Source organism: Citrus clementina, unplaced genomic scaffold (assembly GCF_000493195.1).
Source record: "Citrus clementina cultivar Clemenules unplaced genomic scaffold, Citrus_clementina_v1.0 scaffold_2, whole genome shotgun sequence".
Lineage (NCBI taxonomy): Eukaryota > Viridiplantae > Streptophyta > Magnoliopsida > Sapindales > Rutaceae > Citrus > Citrus x clementina.
Window position 1 is genome coordinate 11,582,450 of NW_006262688.1, and position 24,635 is coordinate 11,607,084.

A 24,635-nucleotide genomic window follows, 5' to 3' on the forward strand; every position below is an offset into this window, starting at 1 on the left:
ATTCATAAGCATACTAAAGATTAATCACGTGAAATTTGTGATCAATATTTTTACTGCAATCTCAATCATTTTTTTGGATTTTGCTCAATCTCTTACTTTTTTTTGTTTTTAAAATATTTTTACTTTTTTTTTTGTTTTTAAAGCAACAAGAACGAGATGTCCATAACTACCATCTCTGACGAACGTGACCTCATCCCGCCGCCGCAGGTGCCGATTCCACCACCAAAAATAAAAAAAAAAAACCTATACAAGCGCTGGAAAATTGTCATATTCTTTTGCATACTATGGCGTCGGCTACGAAGGCATGCAAAGGAACCCAGCCGCCAAAACCATTGAAGGCGATCTCAAAGACCCAATAATCAAAGCCACACAACTCTCCGACAAATCACCCAAAGGGAACTTATAAGAAAAAGAAAGATAAAAAAACAAAGGAAAAGGAAAAGAACGAAAAAGAAAACAGAAGAAAAGAAAAGAAAAGAAAGGAAAAGAAAGGAAAAGAAAGAACAAGAAAACAGAGGCAAAGAAAAAGAAAAAGAAAAAAAAAAGAACTAGGAAGTTCTGAGAATAAAACAAAAAAAGGGGCCTTTAAAAGAGAAAGCAAAAACGGTACTTGTAAATATTGTTGTATAACTTTGGATTATTTATTACAATCTATTTTATTGGTTATTATATTACAATTATTGTATTCTTTTATAATATGTATAAATTTTTATTCTATTATCTTAAAATAACTTTTGATTTAATCTTGTATGTTTTTATTATTTATTTATGTTATGATATTATTTAAAGGTTATTTAATTAAATTATTTGTTTGGATCTTTTTTTCACAGGTTATATACTTAAAAAATATTAAAAAATAAATATTATGTTGTCGAAAATTTAAAGTCATAAGTTTTGATTTTTACGAAGAATTATGGTTTTTAACGTTTATACTAAAAAATTAACATCAAATTTTTAAAATTTAAGAATTCTATAATTAGTATTTTTCTAAATATTAATAAATTTTATTTTCTAAATATATAATTTAAATTATTTATAAAAAAATTAATACAGTGTTGTGCTGTATCAAACATAATAATAATAATAATAATAATAATAATAATAATAATAATAATAATATAGTACTAAATGTTAGACAATATTATTATAATACAACATATATAATATATTTATATTAAAATAATATAATATAATACAATACAATAATAGTGTGCTAAAAACACCCAAATGGACGTGGAATTAAAGAGAAATTTTAGAATATATTCTACAAGAGTTCTGATATTTGCCCCGGATCAAACCCCGAAACTAAACAAAACGGCGTCGTTTTGTTTTTTATTTTTTATTTTTTGGTTTCTCGAAAACGCTGCCGTTTCACTTATCATTTCCAAAACCTGTGAACGAGATAGATAGAATCCAGCCATTCGTTTCTTCTTTTCTTCGTTTCTTCCTTACCAAAAAATTCGTTACTTTCCTTCCTCGACTGAGGTCCAGCCATTCGGGATCTACAACAGAACGCTTCATCCTCTTCGTCTTAAGCTGAAGAAAGTGATTAACAAAGAACACACCCATTTAGTGAAGAAAGTGATTAACAGTAGCTGCAAAATTTGTCCTTGAAAGCTGAGTTTCGACGGAACAAGACCAACAGCAGCTGCGAAGTTTCGACATAACAAGATTAACATTGTCCCTGAAAGCTTGAATTTTCGAAGCTTGAATTTATTTTTGAGATGTTGATATGTAATGGGTCATTTTGGAAATCTTATGTAATGTACTGAATTTTTCTTTAGCCGTTTAGATTGTGCCTTCCAGATGCTTGTGAAAATGTATGTTGAATGTTAGAAGTCCTGCTTTAGAAAATTTGAATTATTGGGCACTTTCATTTGCTTAAACAAGTACTTTATGAGCTCTCTCATCGTTGAAACAAATTTTGCATATAAATAGCTTGGAAAAAAAAGAAAAAAACTTCCAATATAGTGGATCAAGCTAATGAAGCGTTGTCTTCATTTTCTTGATGCTCCAAGAGTAACTGCAAGAAGTCATCATTACTTCCTTCAGTATTGTTCCCTGCTGCTGCTTCTTCACCATTAACAACAAACTTCGTTTCTACACTTTCAACAGTAGAACTTATAATATATTAATGCTGCGTTTACTTTTTGGATTGAAGTGGGAATCCTGAGGAGTGGGAATCATTGGATTAGGAGTGTGGAGTAAGAGTGGGAATAAGGTGTTTACTTAGACTAAATGAAAGTATGGATTGTCAATCAGAATCCCAATTATTTGTTTACTTTGTCTTAGATTGAGAGTAAATTGTTTTAAATTACAATTTTATCCTTATGTACAGAATCATAATTTGTAATTAAAAAATTAATAAAAAATATATTTGAAAAATAAAATAAATATTTTATTATATTTATAAATTAATAATAATTACTAATATTCTTAATTATGTAAATCATAATTTTTTATTAATTTAAATTTAAATTATGTGAATAAAAATTATTAATAATAGCAACACAAATGAAATATTATTATTGATAATATAGTACAAAATTAATATTTTTTTAGAATAAAATATTTATTATTATTAATTAAATAAATAATTAATATTTTATTAAAATTAATGTTTAATATTATTAATTTAAATATAATATTTATTTATTTTTATTTTATTAAATTTAATAAAATAAATATGATATAATTATTATTTTTAATAAATATGATATTATTTATTTTATTAAATATTATTTATTTATTTTAATTTTAATTATAAGGATAAAATGGGAAGAGGGGGGAGTGGATTCCCACTCCCACTTTCCCCCATGGGAGTGGGAATCCCACTCCCTACTCCAAAATTGAGTGGGACCCACGGATTCCCACTCCCACTTCCTCTTTTTTTAAGGTAAGTAAACACTGGAGTGGGAGGAATCCACACTCCATACTCCTACTCCAGCAAATAAACACTACCTAAAACCATAGAGAAATCTTCTTTGTTCTCCTTTCTTCACCTTGAATTAAACCATGAAAGTACCAGAGAGATGTCCGAAATATTTGGTGTTCCTATTAGCTTCATGAGCTCTGCAAGCTTAAACTTTAGCTCAGACCCAAGTTTAGTCCCCTTGACTCCTAATGCAAGCGTGCTAGTGCCGAAACGTCGTCGTTTCAAAGTGTATAAAAAAAAAAAAATAGAACGAAACGATGCCGTTTTGAGTCGTTTCGGAATTTGACCCGGAACAAACATCATTTTCAATTCTACAATTTCACGGAATCAAAAGTTTCGGTTTCACACGTGGGATCCAATTGGGTCCCTTTAGCAAGTTGTTTACATTAAAGCTTGACTCAGCCGAAATCATTTATAGCGTTCGATCTTTTGACTTCTCCTCAGCCCTAAGCCTCTCTTCAATCAATAATATTCACAACCCATTTCGTAGTTGTTGAGTTGAAGTGAAAGTAATGGGCGTGAGTAGTGACCCGAATCTCGACGGGTCGGACGAGCAGCAAAAAAGATCGGAGATCTATACCTATGAGTCACCGTGGCACATCTACGCCATGAACTGGAGCGTCCGTCGCGACAAGAAGTACCGACTCGCTATCGCCAGCCTCCTCGAGCAGTATCCGAACCGGGTCGAAATTGTTCAGCTGGATGATTCCACTGGCGAGATCCGTGCCGACCCCAACCTCTCTTTCGAACACCCGTACCCACCTACCAAAACCATTTTCATACCCGACAAGGAGTGCCAAAAACCCGACCTTTTGGCCACCTCCAGCGATTTCCTCCGCGTGTGGAGAATCTCCGACGAGGACCGGCGCGTGGAGCTCAAGAGTTTGTTGAATGGTAACAAGAACAGCGAATACTGCGGCCCGCTGACCTCGTTTGACTGGAACGAAGCGGAACCGAGGCGAATTGGGACGTCTAGTATCGACACGACGTGTACGATTTGGGATATCGAGAGAGAAGCCGTCGATACGCAGCTTATCGCTCACGATAAAGAGGTTTACGACATCGCGTGGGGCGGTGTCGGTGTTTTCGCCTCCGTCTCCGCTGATGGGTCCGTTAGAGTTTTCGATTTGCGCGACAAGGAACACTCGACGATCATTTACGAGAGCTCCGAACCGGACACGCCGTTGGTTCGGTTGGGTTGGAACAAGCAGGACCCGAGATATATGGCGACGATAATAATGGACAGCGCGAAGGTGGTGGTTCTCGACATTCGCTTCCCGACGCTCCCAGTTGTGGAGCTGCAGAGGCACCAGGCGAGTGTGAACGCCATTGCGTGGGCCCCTCACAGTTCTTGCCACATATGCACGGCTGGGGATGACTCACAGGCGTTGATATGGGACTTGTCGTCGATGGGTCAGCCGGTGGAAGGCGGGTTGGATCCTATTCTGGCATACACAGCTGGGGCGGAGATTGAGCAGCTGCAGTGGTCGTCTTCACAGCCTGACTGGGTTGCCATTGCATTCTCCACTAAGCTTCAGATTCTCAGGGTATGATAAATGATAATGATGACTAGCTCATGTAGAAACTGATTTCTTTGTTGATGAAGAAAAATGTGTTGTCTGAACAAACCGTGTAACACCTTTCTAGTGATTATTGTTGTTGATCTTAATTGATTAGAGTCGAAGACTCGGTGATCAATATAATTGATCTACTTTCCTGCATGTTATCTCTTATATTTTGTTTTGCTTTTTTAAGTTTTCTTATTTGATACTTAGTGTGAGAAAGTAAACCTCGCTGTTGCTTAGGTGGCTTGGGAGCTTCTGATGAACAGATTCTAACTTTAAAGGATTTGTATGATTAATATCTTATCGATGATTGGGATTTAGATTCTAACATTGCAAAATGGTGTTAGTTCTACACTTCTTGTTTGTAACAGTAGTGGACTGATTGGTTTACCTAGGATCACTGGCTAAAGAATGATTTAGAACGTCTGGATTGGCCAACTTTTGTCAATGAAAAAGGAAAAAGGAAAAAAAAAAATGCAGTAATGAGAGATTGAAAATTAGATAAATCAGTTGGAATTAGAAGTTTCAAGTGGCATTGTTGACCATTTGCATGTAAGATTAATGATGGTTTTCTTATGCCAATTCCAGGAGAACATGAGGTTTGGTTAAATGGGTTACGTTAATTCAATATAGGTCTATGGCTTCTTTTGGTTGTTATGGTTATAATTACTGAAGTTTCAAGACATATCTGCTTCGAAAAGTGCAGAGTTATATATTTGAATAATGCCATGGTGGATGTCTGGCTTACCTTTTATGGCTGAAACTTTAATCTGATACTGTTAAAAAATTGCACTAGCACTTGTCCTTAGTTTGATTGTATGCTGATCCTTGTTGGGTTGGATAAAGCTTAAGAGAACTGTGTAGAACATGTTGCTTTGAATGCTGCCTTAGTCCATGATAATTGATCTTAAAAGCAATGCATATTTGGCATGTGCACTTACTCAATGAGTGATATAATTGGACACCAAACTTGTTTATGTTAATTTTATTGGCTTAGACAAATTACCTGATCGCTCAAGCTTCCCATTTTCTTTAGTTATCAATGGCTAAAGCAATAAAATATCGATAGGTCTTGGCACTGGATATTCATTTTGATGACCTTAGGACCCTGTCTTATATTTGACCACACTTATCTATCATTTATGGTGTCTTGTAATTCCATGCATCCTGTAGCAGTCAAGAAAATGTAGCGATCGTGAAATTTCCAAGTGGTGATATGATAACTTAGGAAACCAGCAACTGGAATAAAGAAAGAAAGAGATACCAGAGTACTACTAATGGCACTATTTGTACTATTTGTCATCCTTTTTTCTGGTAAACATACTTTGTGTAATTTTTAATGCTTTTTAAACTATCACGCATATGGTACTGATTCGTGTACGTTCTCATTTCTTTTAAGTAGAGGGACAATTTTTCTTTTTTCATATATTTATTTTTATGGGTTCATCTTCTGTTTATTTTCTCTTAAATAGATCATTTATAGTATTCTTCTGCATATTTCCACAGTTTTAGATGATTATTTGAAGGTTTGGCTTGTCCACTATTTGATAGCTTGAGCCAATGAGGCTTGATGTTGAAAATTCTCCTTGAGGCATAACTGGGAATGTTTTTATTCTGGACTTGCATCTTTTATGGTCTTTTCCTGCACAATATTTAAGCTATTGCACCCGTTTACCTCCAGTCCTGCAGCTTGAGTATACCTACCTAGGCATGGATTGGGGATCTAAGATGAGCGATGTTAAAACCAAACAATTAGGCTTTTGTATTAAACTCCTCATTTGCTTTTGTGTTAAAAGCTCCCAATTGATTGATGGACTGTCTGGGTGCATCTCTTTCAATGATAGATGATGGTTGTTTTTTCAGACTTGTCTGGGTGCATCTCTTTCAATGCCCTGACCCGTGAATGTTGTTTTAAATACCCAATTGCCTTTTGTGTTAAAAGCACCCAATTGATTGATGAGCTGTCTGGGTGCATCTCTTTAAATTGCTTGGACTAAAATAAGATGCCCTGATCCGTGAACGTTGTTTTAAATACCCAATTACATTTTGCGTGTTTACTTAGTTTAAAGTTGGGCACTATTTGGACCCTACAACTTTTGTAAAACATGCCGCTCAAGCATATTGTGTACGTTAATCGAGGATCGGTTAAATAACACTAATCTAGATGGTCTCGATTCCATTATCTTTGAACCCACTGAAGAAAAGAAGGAACAAAAATTCGGTACTGAGAGTACAAAAGATTAGCTAACAATCTCTCTCTTCAATTAAAAGAAAAAAAAATAGCAGAAAAATTAAGAAAAAAAATTAGGATCACCACTGAAATTGAATTATCCCTTCTCCTTGCTTTCAGGCCATGTGATGAGGTTGGAATGGCCAATATACAGCCACAGCCACACTCACATCACTGAGCATCCTACGGTATTCTCGTCACTGAAATAATCCCCGACCCTTGTCACCGGTGCCTGATACATCGGCTGAAATACCGGTCTTTCATGGCAGTAGTGTGGCTGGCCATAAAATGTAGGAGGAGGAAGAAGATGAGTCGCATATGAAGGTATTGCATAATAGGGTACTGTGATCGGGCAAGGTTCAACCATGTAGCAGTACTGAGTCTGAGTCTTGATGTTGCCTACTTCTGGTAATGTTTTTGGATACATGTAATTCATTTCTGGTTGGAGGGGCAGAGGATTTTCATTTTTAATTACTTCTGGAATGGATGAATTGGCGGCACTTTCCTTTACTTTATCTTCCTTTTTGGCAGCTTTATCTCCATTTCCATCCCTGCCATTTTTGCTCTCTTTTTCTTTGTCAGTTTCTTTGCCACAAGAATCCGAGGTTTTTGCTTTGTCACACTCGGGTTTTGATTTTTCTTTCTCATTTGTCGTCACTGGCATGTCCCCTTTCAGTTCCTTAACAGCACTTTGATTCCCATTGTCCCAGAGTTCTGCCTGTTTCCCGGCTTTCAGTAGCTTCTTGATCAAAACTTTCGGGTCCACATTTCCTGTAGCTGTTACTTTTGGCTGCAAAGGATCAATCTCTATCTTCAACACTCCTGTTCAAAATTTGTTTCCAGGTAAAATTAGCAAGGAACCAAAAAGAAGCTCCATCCGAAGTAGTGGTCAACTAGAGAAACCGAAAGCCTTGGTTCATTACCTTCAACGCCTCGTAACGCCTTCTTAACTTTCCTCTTGCAACCATCACAGCAGTTGACAAAAACTCTCAATTCAATCTTCTGCAACAAAAGATCAATGCAACTTTAGTATCAAACAAGAAAGACAAGAAAAGGGAAATGAAAAGCTACGAGGCTTTGTCAGGATTTTGCACCTTTGTGTCAGCTTCCTTAGCCATGCTTCTACTAAGGTCAAAGGGCTGGAAGTACTACTACGTAGGAGGAGAAGAAAGAAAACAAAAGGCCAATTTTTTGTCTTGCAAATACTCGTAGGGCCAATGGCAGGTATTTATATGCATTAGAAATGTTAGGTCAACACAAGGGTAGAATTTGTTTAATAGCCTCTGCTTTTGTTTAAAAAAAATGTTGTTGTTCCAACGCAAAAGAAAAGGGTCTGCTTTCTATGTAAGCAAAAAAATGCAACCTCTCACTCTCTCCTCTTTGAATTTTCATAAATGCTTTGTTTTAGCTTTGCTGTAACAACTAACACCTCATGTAACTTTAAACAATAGTTTCACCTTTAAGTACCATCAATATTTTCCACTTGCTTGTTAATCAACCGAAAACTTCAAATTGCTCTAAGAATCAGTGAGGATATCTATCAAGTGGAGAGTCAAGTGCGGTTTAATTTTTGAAAGCACATCAGTTAATATTTTTTAGTCTATCTTTTACTACCGCATATCTTCTGGGTTTTTTTTTATTCTTTTCTCTTTTTTCTTTTTACCCATCGGAGCAGGATTGAAACCCCAAACTTCTTATCATACTTGAGTCATTTTAGCTTAAAAAATAAAATATTGAAGAAAGAGATACTAATTATATTCATGATAAACATTATGTTTGGTTGAATAAACCAACCATGCATGCAATCTTTGTAGGGAATTTTTCTCAAGGCTGTGAGTTCAATTATTCTCATTGATTGGTTGGCGGCTTCGTAATGACAACAAGGACCCCATAATCATGTAACCTATTATATATTTAATTAAAATTACACCCTTTAACTTTATTAAATACCTTTCTTTAACAGGGAAAAAGAATGCTTTACTCTGATATTTCTGTGTTGGAACTGCAAGGAAAATGAGAACCGTCCATGTGGATTCATCTTACATAAAATATTTCCTGGAAAATTAAAAGCAAGATATGCACAGACCATATTCAGTCTCATCTTTGAACGCCAAACGGTGAATAAATTAATACAGGATGATTTGAAGCAATATTATTTGTGTTGATTCCATATTATATATTAATTAGCACTGAACATGCTATGCCTGCTCTCCATGACAAAACACATTTTAGCTTTGAATCACATCATATGCATTACATCAAATCAAAAACTAAAGATAGTGCTGTGCATGGGATTGGTACGAAGATCAACCACCAGAAAATTTGTATAGAAATGGGGATATTGTTCGATCTGTTATCTGGGTTATTATTTATGTGCTTGCAACACCTCTTGTTTGAAAAGATACTCTCTTGACTACATTCAACTCTCTAGTCTCTTCTTTGTTCTACACTATAGTCATTCCTAAGTTTGAGTTGGGTTTTCTTTAGAATATTTTGATAAAAAGTCATTTTCTTAATCTTACATTTAAAATGTAGATTTGAATCTAAACTAAAGGGACGTTTGTAACTTGTCACGTGAGTGTGTTTTATAATTGGTCTATCTTTTTGTATTTATAATTACTATTTTTCTAATAGATTTTGAATATTATTTAATGCATTAATTTTAATTCAAATGATTAAACAACTCTTGGTTGGCTTACGTAATTAACAAGAAAAATATCATATAATATACTTAAAAATAACATTTTTTATGTATCAAATATTAATGTCAAAAAATACATGTGTTAGATATATTTTTTTATTTTTTCATGCTTTGCTAAGGTACACATTATCAAAATTTTTAACTAATCAAATAATTTGTTTATAAATTGTCATGTGTTTAACAAATAAATATAAGTATTGTTAATACTTATAAGGTTCTATATGTCAAAATGCCATGTCTAAGATGTTTTCTTGAAAAAAAAAACTTAACACTTATATTTAAATTTTGAAAAAACAAAAACAAACATGTTTTTTCAGATATATGTATTAAGATTAATTCAAACTTCAGCCAAATTCAGATTATTCAGATTTCAGATAAAAATAAACTTTACCCAAGTTAATCATCTAACTATAATATTAGGGCAAGTTACAGCTAGATAATACTACAAGTGTGCATGTATTGGCCCATTTATGAAAAACTTTTGCTCGTTAGTGTTTCCTGTCATGCGATTGTCGGACTCAACTTTTAAAATGTTAACCTTGGGCCAAGGTTTGGCAATTTTTCCCGATGAGATGGGATCCTGCGGGATCCCATCCCATTTGGGACGGGATTGGGACATATTTTTGTTCCATAAAAAAATTTAGGGACTGGATTGGGACATTTTTTTATCCCAATTACATATGCGGGACGGGAGTGGGATTGACAAATTACGTCCCATCCCGTCTCATTACCGATTAAGAATGGAAATTTTTCCAATTGGGATGGGATCCTGCAGGATCCCATCTCTTTTGGGACGGGATTGAGACGTTTTTTCATCCCATTTGCATATACGGGATGGGACTGGGATTGGTAAATCTCATCTCATCCCATCCCATTCCATTGCCAACCCTAACCTTGGCATGACCCCCATTAGCTTATTATTACTCTTGTTGTGTCGTGTTGGGCTTCAAGTTTTTATTTTTCTTTTATTTGTTAAAATTATTAAAATATACCACAAATAGTTATATAAATATTTTGCTTGTATAATTACTTAAAAAATAAATAATTACTTATTCATGCTTAATTGTTTGCCAATCTGTTGAATGTTTCTGCTTAAAATGTGAGCTTAATATGAACCCAATTGGGCTCGCGTATCATGTTGTCCACTCACAATTTTTTTTATGTCAAATCGTGACATCCCAATCTTACATACACCTTTAGATAATGTTGTCTAACTTTAAATTCTTACTTTAAGTAGTTAAAAATATAATAAACATGTTACCAATATAAATTCAATAATGTTATAAATCTCAACATTTGAGTTCCAATATCATATGTCACTCATTTATTAAATGATAAATTTTAAAACTTATAAAATTACTAGATCACCTTCTAATTAAGGACTTGCATTGCACAAGTAAATAGAGAAATTTATAAAAATAACCCTAAAACTTTTCAATTTTTAAAATTTAGCCCCAGACATTTTCCTATCATAACTAGCCAATTACTAGTTTTTTGGACCAAATAGTCCTCATTACTTTAAACAAATTTACAAACAAATGTCATTCTTGCAATCCACTCACACTCTCAACACTCTTAACAAATCACCAAATCCTATTAAATAAGTGTAATATAATTGAAGATATAATCATCAATTGAGAATTGAGAAACTTCTTAAGGTTATTGTATATTGTTGCACAATATGAACTTTTTATATAAAGATTTGTGTTTATATTTGAAATTGATATGGTTTCGTTGTAAATGTTGTTGTCTTTCATTCATAAAACAATGTAATTTGTTAAATTACTTAGTTTGAGTAGAGAAATCCAAAAAAAAAAAATAATTGAAAACGTCATAAATTCGAAGTAAAAACGAAACCCAAATTTAGTGAGATAGACAGTGGGACAAGTGTCTATCTCACATAAACTTAGAGCTGATTATGTACGATTGGTACATGTCCCACTGCATGTCATACTAAATTTCATATATTTTTCGAAAGTCATAAATTGGCTACATATGTATGTTTTGAGCGTATAATATATCGTTTTGAAGCTTGCAACAAGACGAATCAAATCTAAAATGGTGTACTCGATTCTATCACATGGTCAAACCACAAATTTCCCTGAATTTAAGTGCGATAGACACATATTGCATTACCGTGCATAATCTCAGTATGTGCAACATCTATATAAATATGTCGCATATTCATTTTATCATATTTTGTAATCTTATTTCTTTTTTTTTAATGATTTTCAGGCTTAATGGATTCAATTGTGCTTCAATTGTGTTGTAATTGTTGGCGGGAGATATTGGCAGATGGCAGTATAAAGCACATGAATGCCAAGAACACAACTTTTTTTGTTTGGAAAAATTGTATATTTGATTAGTTTCTGGCAAGTGTGTATGAAGTTTTATAGATAAATTCTAATGAATATAGTATGACGATAAATACAACTTTAAGGTCTAGTAACACAATCTAGCATACATGTTCACTACATGTAGATATATTTAATGATGAAATAGTCAAGGTTGTATTACATATGGCTTCTGATGCGGTCGACTATGGATGCATCCTTATATTTTTTTACTACATTCTCCTCGAGTTCCGGCCCAAGATCATAAGCCACTTGTTGAGACTAAAACTTCTTTTAGATCAAATGACTCTATCCCCGATATTGAATTGAAGAAGAAGTGTTACCATAGCCAATGTCATTGTAACAATGTTACTCTTTAATCCACGAAAACAATGACACCATTGATGAAAATGGCATTACGATAGCGAATGTTAAAAAGAGGTGTTACCACTAACGACATCGTTAGAGTAACATTACTCGCCATTTCACAACAATGATTTCTATAGCAATGATGATCTTGTTGATGACACCAATAACACAAAAGCAGATAATACTTGTGTGGAACCGTATAATAGTACGAGGAGCACTCACTCTAATAGTCCAGTTGATGATCGGGGCATCGATCATTCCGATATTCCTATTAATGATGAGGATGAACATCAATATGATATTCCTATTAATAATATAGGCAGTCGACCTATTCCTCCAATGACCCGTTCGAGGAAGACGACAATAGTTGATCCCCTCGTGAGTCTTGCTCTAGTTTTACCTTCAAACTTGGTCGCTCTAAACTTAATTAGAAGTTGTAATTATGCTAACATTGGTGTTGATAAGTTGTTCGCTGAGAAAAATGGTTGATACTGAAACTGTGCAAAGTTGCTTTGAGGGATAAGTTTGATTCTAAGATTATACAATTCACAACAACACGGTTTAAAGCCCATTATTCCTCGAAATCATGTAAATAATATATTTGAGTAACAAGAGGTTCAAATGAGCAAAATATTCCTTAGGTAGTGAGGAGTTGATAATGTACGCATTTGTTCTAATAAGGTATTGCTTGATGATCCTTGTCAAGTAGAGAGTCGGAGTGTTGGTTATATTATCGCTAATAAATTTATCCAGGATAAATAGATATACACTCCGAAGGACATCAGAGCAAACATGCAACAGGAGTACAGTATCCAGTTAATATATCAACAGATATATTGGGCTAAATAAGTTGGTCTTGAAATAGTATAAAAGAATCCTGCAGAGTCATACAACTTACTTCCCAAATAATCTCACGTTTTGACCAAAACAAATGAGGGTACAGTTACTCACCTCGAGCGGGATGTAAACAATAATTTCTTATACTACTTTCTAGCTCTTGGATCTTCCATCAAGGGTTTCATGCAATACATCAAGCTAATGATTGTTGTAGATGGTACTCATCTAAAAGTGTTATATTGTGGAAGCATGTTTGTGGCAACATATGTGGATGGAAATAATCAACTGTATCTGTTAGGCATTGGGGTCATGGATTTGGAAAACAATGATGCTTGACAATGATTTATGAGGAAGTTACATTGAGTGATTGGCGATAGGTCAGAGTTAGTAATTATCTCTAATCGATGCACTGTCATTAAGAGAGTTGTTTCGAAAGTATTTCGTACTACTGTCCATGGCGTTTGTTTTTGACATGTCAAAGGTAACATAAAGTCAAAATTCATGATGTCCAAAGCTGTTTAAGATGAATTTGAGCCTGCTTTTATTAATGCAGCAAAAGTATATAGACACGAAAAATTTTAAAAACAACTTGAAGGGTTGTGGATGTTTCACTCGGGCGCGGCTGATTATTTAGAGAATAATGTGGATACATGTAATTGGGTAAGGTCTCAGTTTGAAGGTAGGAGGTACAATATACTTACCACCAACATCATGAAGAGTGTGAATTCTTTCATGAAGGAACCATGAAATTTTTCTATTACTCATCTTGTTGATCACTTTAAAAAAATATTATAGCAATAGTTTATTATAGAAAAATTATGGTTAAATCAATGAGTACTCGTCTAACAACATGGGTGGACGAGATAGTCGTTGAGAGGAGAATTTTGGCCAAAAGTATGACCGTTCATCTTGTGTCTCAGCATCGATTCCATGTTTTAGGTGGTGGTATTAAGGAATGGATAGTTAACATACATAACAAGACTTGCCCCTGTAGAGTATTCTAGCTTGATCAGCTTGTCTATGCGTAAGCAATTTCTGTTTGATTTGACTGTTCGAGTGAATTATATAAGTCTTTGTTCAAATTTTTACTCCAAGAAATCATTGGTCATGGCATTTGCACAACTAGTAGAGCTAGTTGACAACATGTCAGATTGAGAAATTCTGGCCAAGACATGAAGGTTAACACATCGGTCGAAGCACTACCCACCTGGTCATCATCTAGAGCTTAGACAGGTGTGCCTACACATGCTGCGTGCGATAGCTGAGCCTTTCATTCTTTCATCGATCACCAAATTTACTCTCCATCGCACTTGATATATGTAAAACAATGCACACAACTCAACAAACTCCCCATCACATTTTCATTATACAAAAACTAAACATAAATTATTTAAGAGGAATTTTATCAAACACCTAATATGCAATAGTTATAACTCATCAATTTAGCTAAATTTTGTTTCATTATATCACTCCAACAACCTACAATCATCTAGAATCCCAATCAAATTCGCTCAAATCATTAAAAAAATGTTGAATTTTGTTTACCTAGGATTTGGACTCTTTTCAATTTATTGGATTGGTTTCCGATTCGCATAGTTTACTGTAGATTCAGCTAGATTTTAGTTCGCTGTCACCGTTCGATGTTCAAGAGCAAAAGTTTGGAGTGTGGAAATGAGAGTAATTTTCAAGAAAAAAAAAATTTTTAGCTACTTATGATATGGAAAAATTTTAGCGGTTAAATTCAAAAAATACAAAAAGTTTTAAAGTTATTTTTTGTAAATTTCTCAAGTAAGGGTGCGTTTGGAATTGAGGTTGGGCAGTTGTAGCTTCCAAGTTACAGCACTAAAGTGTTTGGTAAATACTAACTGCTGTAGCTTAGAAGCTATGTTAGAAGCTATGTTAATGTGGTTTTTCACTTGTATTATGGAAAATCTTTTATATCTTCAATAATTTTATCAAAATTATTATTTAAAATTTATATTTATTACATATTACTAACTTTTGTTTCATAGTTACAATTTTTTTTCCACAGTAGCTGTAGCTTAAAAGTTATAACACCTCAATCTCAAACACACTCTAAATACAGTTGCATGTGGCTTGCTTTTATCGTCAAAATTGGCTTATAATATAACAAAATTTGAACACACAAACAATTAAGGCATCAGCGAGCTTATCATCAATTGAGCATCATTTATACCAACTGCAATATCTTGATTACTTGTTCAAACAGGAGTTAGACTTTGACCAGTCCTGAGTTTTTACAAATGAATAATTTAAATAACTATAAGCTTCCATAATAAAATTATAATCAATTAAAATTATACTGCTTGCTCTTGAAGCTGCGTTTCTTTAATACAACCGGCGTATGAACATCTGAAAGCTTTAACAACCTCTTATATAATTCTTGATTCTGTTACACCAATCATTATGATATTGATCTACTTGCAAAAACCAATATGATTGTATCGCTTTAAACGACCAATATGGCGGAAAGGAATGAAGAATCAAACATAGTACGTACGATGTATTTTTAGAATTTTCTTCTCATGATAAAGTTTCAATTTCATTGATGGTTTATATATATATATATAGGAAATAGACTTTTTGATTCATATGTATATCTGTAGAATATATTTCAACAAAATAGTACTCTAACTACCCTTTAAAAAAAAAAAATGAATTTGCTTTGTGTAGGAAAAATAAAGATTCTATACACAGATTATTTCCAACAGCCAAAAGATGTGGGGATTATTTGAAAGATCCCAGACCTAAAAGTTGATATTTTTTGTTTTGCACAAACAGCCCATTACAATTTTGTTTTGTTTTTATTTATTTATTTTTTAAATTTTAAATCCAAAACACGTTTATTAAATTGGAGAACCTATGTCTTGTGTGAACCAGTTTAGGAACTAACATGTTAACTATTTAAATTATTTGGTTGTATGATATAAAAATTTATACATATCTAAACTGAAGAATAGCCACATGATATGATAAAATCGTCGGCGAGTGTAGGTTGTGGCCTGAGAGCTGAGACACAGAAAGAAGCAAGAAGCTGATGATTTAAGTGGTTATGAAGAAGGATAAAGAAGCCAAAAGCTCATAACAAAGGCAAATATACAGAGAGGCCATGCATCCATCCATATCACTACATACCCTTCGCATGTTTTCTTTTTATTTTTTTTCCACATTTTATATTGTACATGTAAAATTCATAATGGCACGTAATTTTTACTTTGGTTAGAAGGACCCCATACTCTTTGTAATACATGTTAGCATTGTGGGATGTGACATTGTGTTTTATAATCTCTAATTACTCGTCTCAAAATTGAAATATCAAACCCTTTGTATGAATGATTATGGTAAATAAAAAGAATAAACTTTGCATATCCGTTTATATCCAAACAAAACTTGAGATAGGTCAAAAATTGAGAAGAAATTGTATCCACAGAGTGAAATGGCGTATAGAAGGGGATGGCCCCATAAGGCCAAATAAGCATTGAAAAAGAGTTGGGAGTCATATGATGGAAAATGTGGAAGAGTAGTAGTAGTAATAGTATATCATGTAGTCGGGAGATTGGTTAAGAGACACTAAAATAAAAGCAGAAACCACAACCATACAATCGAGTAAGAGGCTATCCAAAATCTCATCCTCTCATTAGCCTCAGCGTAATCCCAAAAGCAGCCACCAGTTTCCCTCCCTGCATCATCCCCCCCATTATTCATTAGTACTTGATCACATATAACATTTTCAAGCATCTTGTCTTGGCTTAGCTCAGCTTAGCGACCACTGCTTGCTCTTGCTTGCATCATCCAGCAAATACCTATCATGGCTTCGGCCACTCTCTCTGTAGCCAAATCAACTCTTCAGGTTCATTCATCACAGCTTCTTAAGCTTCTCCTGTCACTAGCCAGTTTCTTGTTTTAGTTTCACTCTTTTTTAGTTAAGTGAATATTAATTATTTGTTTGATCTTTCAGGGAAATGGTAAGGGATTCTCAGAATTCTCAGGTCTACGCAACTCTGCAAGCCTTCCTTTTGGCAGGAAATCTTCTGATGACTTCCATTCAGTCATTGCTCTCCAGACCTCTGCTGTGAGTTCAATTCCTTAATAACTTAACTGTCATTCAGCTTTCTTCAGTAAAAGAGTTTACTGTCAGTGTCACCTGAAGGGATATTTTATATCCATTCAGATATATAATACAATAATGTTAGCTTGCACACGTGTTATTTTTATGCTTTTGCATCGTCCATTGATTGGGGTCTCTATATACAAGTTCATAAGATGCTTACATCATGACAATTGAGTGTATCGACTTCAATGGCACATGAACATGTGCTTGCATGCAATTTGTAATTTTGGGCTTTGTTTACTTAAAATGGGCTTTTGGGCATGTGTTTAAATCTTAATTACTCTGCAGTTAGGAAGCAGCAGCAGCGGGTACAGGAAGGTTGCTGCTCAGGCAAAGCTGAAGGTTGCAATCAATGGGTTTGGTAGAATTGGTAGGAACTTCTTGAGGTGCTGGCACGGCCGCAAGGACTCTCCACTTGAAGTCGTTGCCATCAATGACACCGGAGGTGTCAAGCAGGCCTCTCACCTCCTCAAGTACGACTCCACCCTTGGCATCTTTGAAGCCGATGTTAAACCAGTTGGTACTGATGGCATCTCTGTTGATGGCAAGGTCATCCAGGTTGTTTCTAACCGCAACCCCGTCAATCTCCCCTGGGGGTAAGTCATTAATTTCAATGCTTAACACACTTTTATGTTGTTTGATTTAAAAGAACATTTTTTAATTTTTATATTGTTTGATTTCAAATGACTATATGGTGATTCAGGGACTTGGGCATCGACCTTGTGATTGAAGGGACAGGAGTGTTTGTAGACAGAGAGGGTGCGGGCAAGCACATTCAGGCTGGTGCCAAGAAAGTACTTATTACAGCCCCCGGCAAGGGTGACATCCCAACCTACGTTGTTGGTGTCAATGCGGATGCTTACAAGCCAGATGAGCCCATCATCAGCAATGCTTCTTGCACAACCAACTGCCTTGCCCCATTCGTCAAGGTTCTTGACCAGAAGTTTGGTAAATACCAAAAACACCTTCAGAAATCTTCACTCTCCCTTTGTTCCGATATAATTCAGCTTCGTAAAACGCAAAAAGTCACCCAATTGAATGATAGAATTTTTCCCATGTGCGCAGGCATTATCAAGGGAACCATGACCACCACACACTCGTACACTGGCGACCAAAGGCTACTCGATGCTAGCCACCGTGACCTCAGGCGTGCAAGAGCAGCTGCACTCAACATTGTCCCAACATCAACTGGTGCGGCAAAAGCTGTGGCCCTTGTCCTCCCAGCACTCAAAGGCAAACTAAACGGCATTGCCCTTCGTGTGCCAACACCAAACGTCTCGGTTGTTGATCTTGTCGTTCAGGTGTCGAAGAAAACCTTCGCAGAAGAGGTGAACGCCGCTTTCAGAGAAAGCGCTGACAATGAACTGAAAGGGATCCTCTCCGTGTGCGACGAGCCCCTCGTTTCGGTCGACTTCAGGTGCTCTGATGTATCCTCAACCGTTGATTCATCTCTCACACTTGTCATGGGAGACGACATGGTTAAGGTGATTGCATGGTATGACAATGAATGGGGTTACTCTCAAAGGGTTGTGGATTTGGCCGACATTGTTGCCAACAACTGGAAGTGAAGTAAATACTAAAATCGGAACTCGGCTGTAATCGGCACAACGATGTTCTTGTTTTTCATTTTTGGTTCCCTCATTTATTGTTCTGCGTCTTAGAATTTGTAGAATGTATAACACTATCTTATTATGGAACCTTTTTCCTTTGCCTGTCATTAATCATTATGCAATAAAATTCTTACATTAAAGTTGATGATCCCTGTTTTAAGTCTTTACATGCGCATAAAAATTACTTTAGAAAAGAGGAAGCAAATGCTGCAGTTCAAGCATCAAAAGCTCAATCTCAGTGTATGTCAGTTGTGATGAGACAGCTAAAATATGACCTTTTTTTGCTTTTTCTTAACTTTTGGGAAGGGCAGCAACTGTAGAAAGTATTTTTAAATTCTTATTATAATTTAGATTAGATGTCTCCACTAGAATCGGGAGGTACAGATTTTTTCAATAAATGTGATTTTTTTACGATTTAAACTGGAGAATAAATCTAATCAAGCCACTTAAAGAAATTCCATTACTAATGGAGCTAACATTTTATTAGTATCCTTTCTTTTATATATAAAGAGACCTGCTAGAAGGACCAAAATATAAAGAAAAACAATGATTAAAGAAAAATGGGTTTGCTTCTAATAATTATTGCTAAATTCAAAATCAATTGGGGAAAAAAAAAGTCTGGATACTGGAGAGTCGTTAAAGAAACTGAAAAACACAACAGGAATTTGAAAAGTTAATTGTAAATATTTATCATATGCATTTTTTTAATTTTAAAATATTAAATATAAATTTCTTACTTTAAAAAATAAATATTGGGTTTAAAGTTTATAACTTCACAGTACAAGCCGGTTACACCACTTAACTTATCCACCAGAAGGCATAGCAAGTGCTGCTGACATCAAACGCAAATGGCAGCCGCAGCCGCTGCCGCTGCGTCGAGAACTCTCCTCTGCTCCCACCAAAAACTCATAATCTCATCCATTTACAGCACCACCACCTCAAAAATCACCCACCCATTTCTTCACCGCATTAAAAACTCTGCTTTCTTCTCTTCGATCAGCTGCGTTCAACAACTCCAATCCGACCCACAGACACAAACCCACGGCCGTCACCCGAATGTCGTCGACACTTTCGAGAGAAGAGGCTTGCTTGAATCTATCACCAGTGACAATCTCCGCTCACTCGCTTCATCCAATGAGAAAACCCTCAAAGTCTACTGCGGGTTTGACCCAACTGCCGAGTCCTTACACTTGGGTAACCTCTTGGGTATTATTGTTCTGTCTTGGTTCCTCCGTTGCGGCCACCAAGCTGTCGCCTTGATCGGTGGCGCCACCGCTCGTGTTGGTGACCCATCTGGGAAATCAATAGAAAGGCCTGAACTCGACATTGATACGTTAGAAAAGAACATTCTTGGAATTCGTAAGACTTTTTCAACCATTTTTGGTTCTAGTAATGTTGTTATTTTGAATAATTATGATTGGTGGAAAGATTTTAGCTTCCTGGATTTTCTTAAACAAGTGGGTCGATTTGCGAGAATTGGGACTATGATTGCTAAGGAGAGTGTGAAGAAGAGGTTGGAATCTGAGCAAGGATTGAGCTTTACTGAGTTTAGTTATCAGTTGTTGCAGGGATATGATTTTCTTTACTTGTTTCAAAATAAGGGTGTTAATGTTCAGATTGGGGGGAGTGATCAGTGGGGTAACATTACTGCTGGGACTGAGCTTATTCGTAAGATTTTACAACCGGATAGTGATAATGAGGCTTATGGATTGACATTTCCTCTTTTGTTGAAGAGCGATGGCTCTAAGTTTGGCAAATCAGAGGATGGTGCCATTTGGCTTTCTCCATCGATGCTGTCTCCTTACAAGTTTTATCAGTATTTCTTCTCTGTCCCGGATGCTGATGTGATTAGGTTTTTGAGGATTCTTACTTTCTTGGACTTGGAGGAGATTGATGAGCTGGAGAAGGATATGAAGAGACCCAGTTATGTTCCTAACACAGCTCAGCGGAGACTTGCTGAAGAAGTGACTCATTTTGTTCACGGTGAAGATGGTTTGAATGAGGCTGTTAAGGCTACTGAAGCTTTGAGGCCTGGAGCTGAGACTAAGTTGGATTGGAAGACCATTGAGGCTATTGCTGAGGATGTACCTTCATGCTCATTGGCTTATGATCAAGTTCTAAATGTTTCGCTTGTTGATCTTTCAGTTTCTGCTGGTTTGTTTGAGAGTAAATCAGCTGCCCGGCGTCTGTTGAAACAAGGCGGGGTTTACTTGAACAATAACAGAGTGGATAGTGAGAGTAAGAGGATTGAGCCTCAAGACATTGTGGATGACAAAGTTCTTTTGTTATCTGCTGGTAAAAAGAACAAGGTGGTTGTACGAATAGCTTGATCCCTCTTTTATTTGGTAGCTGGTTGTTTATTAGAAATTTGTGCCATTTATTTGATAAATAAACTTTATATTTTACTCTCCTCGAAGAAAACATATAAGAAGCAATTTATGAAATGATTATTCAAAAGTTTCTTAATTTCAAAGCTTTTGAGTTACCTCATTCACTCCTCTGCAAAATTATGTTAAAGGATAACTTGCTTATAGCAGGATATTGAATCCTGAACATTGATTACTGGGTAAATGATGAAGTACCCAAGGATTTCTTCAGACTTTGATTGTGGATAAAATAGAACTTCAAGATCGATACTATAACCTGTGGTGGTCGAAGCTGGATTTGAAACAAGGCAGAATTTTTCACTTTGACATAATAAAACAGAGAGCTTTCAATCCTGGGCTTTCCGGAAAGAAAGAGCACAGAAATAGATGAGGAAGCCTTATAGAATTTGAGACTTATTGTACATGGTTGGATCTTCATAGGGAGTTTCATAGTTGAAGTTATGTCTGGAGTTTTCAGAGTAACAAACTTTTCACAAATAAGTTACAATAGTTTTTGAAATTAGACTTCATTTTGCATTTATGTGGTTATAGTATACTAACATTTTAGCAACTGGATGCCAGATTTTCTAATGGCTAATGCATGTAGTTCTCCTGGTGGGACACATATATCAGACTGCGGACAGCAATTCTAGTTAGATGACTTTCCCTTGTTGCCAGGCCTAATTACTTTGATATTTGAAGCTTATTCTCCATTATTCCGATGGAAATAGGCTTCACAAGTTGAATTTGTGTAGGACTCTTTTTAAGTTTGACGGTATCAAGCGTTGTACTCAACTGAGAGTATGAGTAATTTTTTCATTGCTTGCACATGCTGTTGCCTGTAATGGTCCAACATATTGACAACATTATGCATTAAGAACGTTTCTCCTTTTTTCTAGTTTACTTTTTGAGTCATACATACTTCTGCTGATCCTTTTAGCAATTGACCCTTTACCCAGTGTGGTAAAAAAGTTCCTGATATTTGAAGGTGTAATGCAGCTTCGCAGCACATGACAAAGAGCCACTATGTCTTATTGTAGGCCTCTTGGATTCAGGCCCTGTTCCTTCTTTTCTCCAGGAAAGTAAAGTGGCTGATTGTCTGTTTGGTAACTCCAGAAAATAAGAATTAGGATCTAACTTCAGAAATGGAGGTTTCAGATTGTAAATCAACTTTGCGGAACTTCCGATTTCAAACCTCATTTTTCTTTTTTTCTTTTTTCTGTTACTTGATACTCTTGCACGGTTGGGCGGATACCCTTTCTTTTCAGCAGTTATGCCGTTTCTTCAGAAGTTAAGTAAAAGATGCAAGTTATTAGTCATAGTAACCATTGTCCCGTGACTTGGGTTCAGCTATCAGATCACAGGAATGACAGGCTTGTCCCAATGAAAAAAATAATAAAAGAGGATACTGAAAGAGAATCATCGCCCACGACATCAACCCTTACCCATAAACTTTCTATTGCCATGCATCCCGAATAGGGTTTGATAAAAAATACATATAAGAATAAGCAGCAACAATATGAATGAAGAACGCAAGTAAAATGGATACATACACTCTCCCATGCCCTGTTTCAATACGTCTGATAAATATAAATGGTAAAGGCATACTAAGATACTTGGTACACACACAGAGCGAATCTCCGATTGACGCTTAAATGTCACGGTCTCGTTTGCATTCTGGTGAAGGCGTAGGGAAGCGGGCACGATCGTTGCAGTAGTTATAGATGGTGTATTTCTGGCGAACCCATCTGAGTCTCCTGTACTGGTAGGCGTCAAGGTCTTGGAACGCCTTCTGATCCCACCATCTCTTGCCCTGTGTCTCACAGAACTTGGCGTTCACAGATACCTCACACCCATCAACGTGGAACCCCTTGTAGGAGGCTATGAAAGGAGCCTTCGACCAGTCCGTCTTCTCCAAACCGCCCCTCGTTGCCCAGTCATCTGCATTCCACAGGCTTGAGTATATCTTCATGGGTTGGTTGAATGGAAACCTCACTCCCAAATCTTTGCTGTTCTTGAACACTCTAATCGGCACATCGTCCACTAAGAAACTGCAATAAACAACATAAGCATGAGGTGGGAATTTAAGAGGATTGATTGTTGTTAATTTGTTATGGATATCTGAAGAACTTACACAATCTGATACATGTTCCAGAGAACTGAGTAAGTGTGAAACTCTTTGGTTGGATCAAACCAAAGATAAATTCTCTGCTCTTTGTCTCCCTTTCCTCCAGTGTACACATTTGTCTGCAAAATGTATGGCTGCCCGGTTCTGTTCCCCAAGAACTCAAAGTCTATCTCATCATGTTCCGAATTTTGAGAAGATAACTGCACAACAAACACTCCAAAGCTTCAATTTATTCATTCAAACAAACAACAAACAGTGTAGCAGATGACTGCCGTAGCAAGCAAAGCACTTACGTAAAAAGCAGTCACAGTTCCGGCAGAATCACCAGGAACCATCTTTATGTGCATGCTGAAGTGACCAAACAGATACGAACCTTTTGATTGGAAGCCAGTCCCTGATCACAAATAACACAAGACAGTGAGATCACTAAGAAGAAGTGCTGTAACTTACAAGTCCAAAAGACAAAAGAAATAACCAACCTGTGTATTTATCCAGGACAAGCTGAATCTCAGAACCTCCATTAAAGTATTTGATGTGATCAAATGCCCATGTTGGCACATAATTTCGGCCAAATGGTACATCTATAGGCCTCTTTGGTGGGGCACTTATAACTCCAGAAGCCAAAAACAGAGCACTCAGGCAAAGAGTCCATAGAAAAGAAGCCATCTCTGATCTTTCCTTGTAACAAGCTGTTACCTATGATGTTCCAGTGCCCAGACTCCTTTATTTATAGTATATGCAAGACACCCTTTTTGCTTCACTCTTAGGTGAGAGTAGTAAGCTGAAGTGTGACAGTACCGTAAGATTAAAATAATACTTCACGGGTATATTTTGATAAGATATTTCACTGCATTTTCATAATATTCATTGTATTGGATTGTTTTCTTCTAGGAAATAGAAGGGCCGGCCAACAGAGGGAAACATAAGAGTGAAATCTGTCTCATGAAGAATTATTGGGCTATGCCAACCTGATTATGTAATCAATCAATGAATGCAATATACTAACTGATCTCCGATGCTAGTTTGGTGGGGTTTCATCTGCTTCATCCACCGAGTAAGCACATGCAAATATTTGAAACAAAGGGCCCAATCTCATGTTGAAACCACTAACAGTAAGCTTATAGCTAGTTTTTGGTTATTAAACAATAAAGATATTGAGGCCATGCCAATTTTCATTCAGAGTTTATTATTTGCATCTCATCTCAATAGTTCAGCAAGTAAGAGACATGATGCGTTGCAACATGACTTCAAACAAACTTTAATGGTTGCAGGTTCCATGTATTGGCTCCCCTGATTTCAATACTTTTTGCTTCTGTTTCTATTTTCTAAAAAGGGTTAGAACTTAAAAACCGGTTTGTGGGAATGCATAAAAAAATGCAAGAATAAAGAGACAGCAGATTGGGAGTTGCATGTGGGTTGGTTGTGATAC

General features: G+C 35.9%; 5 protein-coding genes across 5 annotated transcripts; 3 read left to right on the forward strand and 2 right to left on the reverse strand.

The window, feature by feature from the left end:
* Positions 1-3,326: 3,326 nt before the first annotated feature.
* LOC18051547 (WD repeat-containing protein LWD1) lies at positions 3,327-4,820 on the forward strand. The gene has a single exon (XM_006446800.2). It carries the CDS (start codon positions 3,448-3,450, stop codon positions 4,486-4,488), a length of 1,041 nt encoding a protein of 346 aa, XP_006446863.1. The 5' UTR covers positions 3,327-3,447; the 3' UTR covers positions 4,489-4,820.
* Positions 4,821-6,896: 2,076 nt separating this feature from the next.
* LOC18051548 (heavy metal-associated isoprenylated plant protein 35) lies at positions 6,897-7,848 on the reverse strand. The gene is made up of 3 exons (XM_006446801.1): positions 7,825-7,848; positions 7,654-7,732; positions 6,897-7,552 (listed from the first exon to the last, which is right to left on the reverse strand). The coding sequence occupies exons 1-3, from the start codon at positions 7,846-7,848 to the stop codon at positions 6,897-6,899; spliced, it is 759 nt and encodes a 252-aa protein (XP_006446864.1).
* Positions 7,849-16,502: 8,654 nt separating this feature from the next.
* Positions 16,503-18,857, forward strand: LOC18051549 (glyceraldehyde-3-phosphate dehydrogenase A, chloroplastic). The gene is made up of 5 exons (XM_006446802.2): positions 16,503-16,841; positions 16,950-17,063; positions 17,391-17,698; positions 17,806-18,050; positions 18,168-18,857. The coding sequence occupies exons 1-5, from the start codon at positions 16,800-16,802 to the stop codon at positions 18,668-18,670; spliced, it is 1,212 nt and encodes a 403-aa protein (XP_006446865.1). The 5' UTR covers positions 16,503-16,799; the 3' UTR covers positions 18,671-18,857.
* A 624-nt stretch (positions 18,858-19,481) lies between these two features.
* Positions 19,482-21,139, forward strand: LOC18051550 (tyrosine--tRNA ligase, chloroplastic/mitochondrial). Its single transcript, XM_006446803.2, has one exon. It carries the CDS (start codon positions 19,561-19,563, stop codon positions 21,040-21,042), a length of 1,482 nt encoding a protein of 493 aa, XP_006446866.1. The 5' UTR covers positions 19,482-19,560; the 3' UTR covers positions 21,043-21,139.
* Positions 21,140-22,512: 1,373 nt separating this feature from the next.
* Positions 22,513-24,196, reverse strand: LOC18051551 (probable xyloglucan endotransglucosylase/hydrolase protein 5). The gene is made up of 4 exons (XM_006446804.2): positions 23,686-24,196; positions 23,500-23,600; positions 23,213-23,406; positions 22,513-23,129 (listed from the first exon to the last, which is right to left on the reverse strand). The coding sequence occupies exons 1-4, from the start codon at positions 23,870-23,872 to the stop codon at positions 22,730-22,732; spliced, it is 882 nt and encodes a 293-aa protein (XP_006446867.1). The 5' UTR covers positions 23,873-24,196; the 3' UTR covers positions 22,513-22,729.
* Positions 24,197-24,635: the final 439 nt, after the last annotated feature.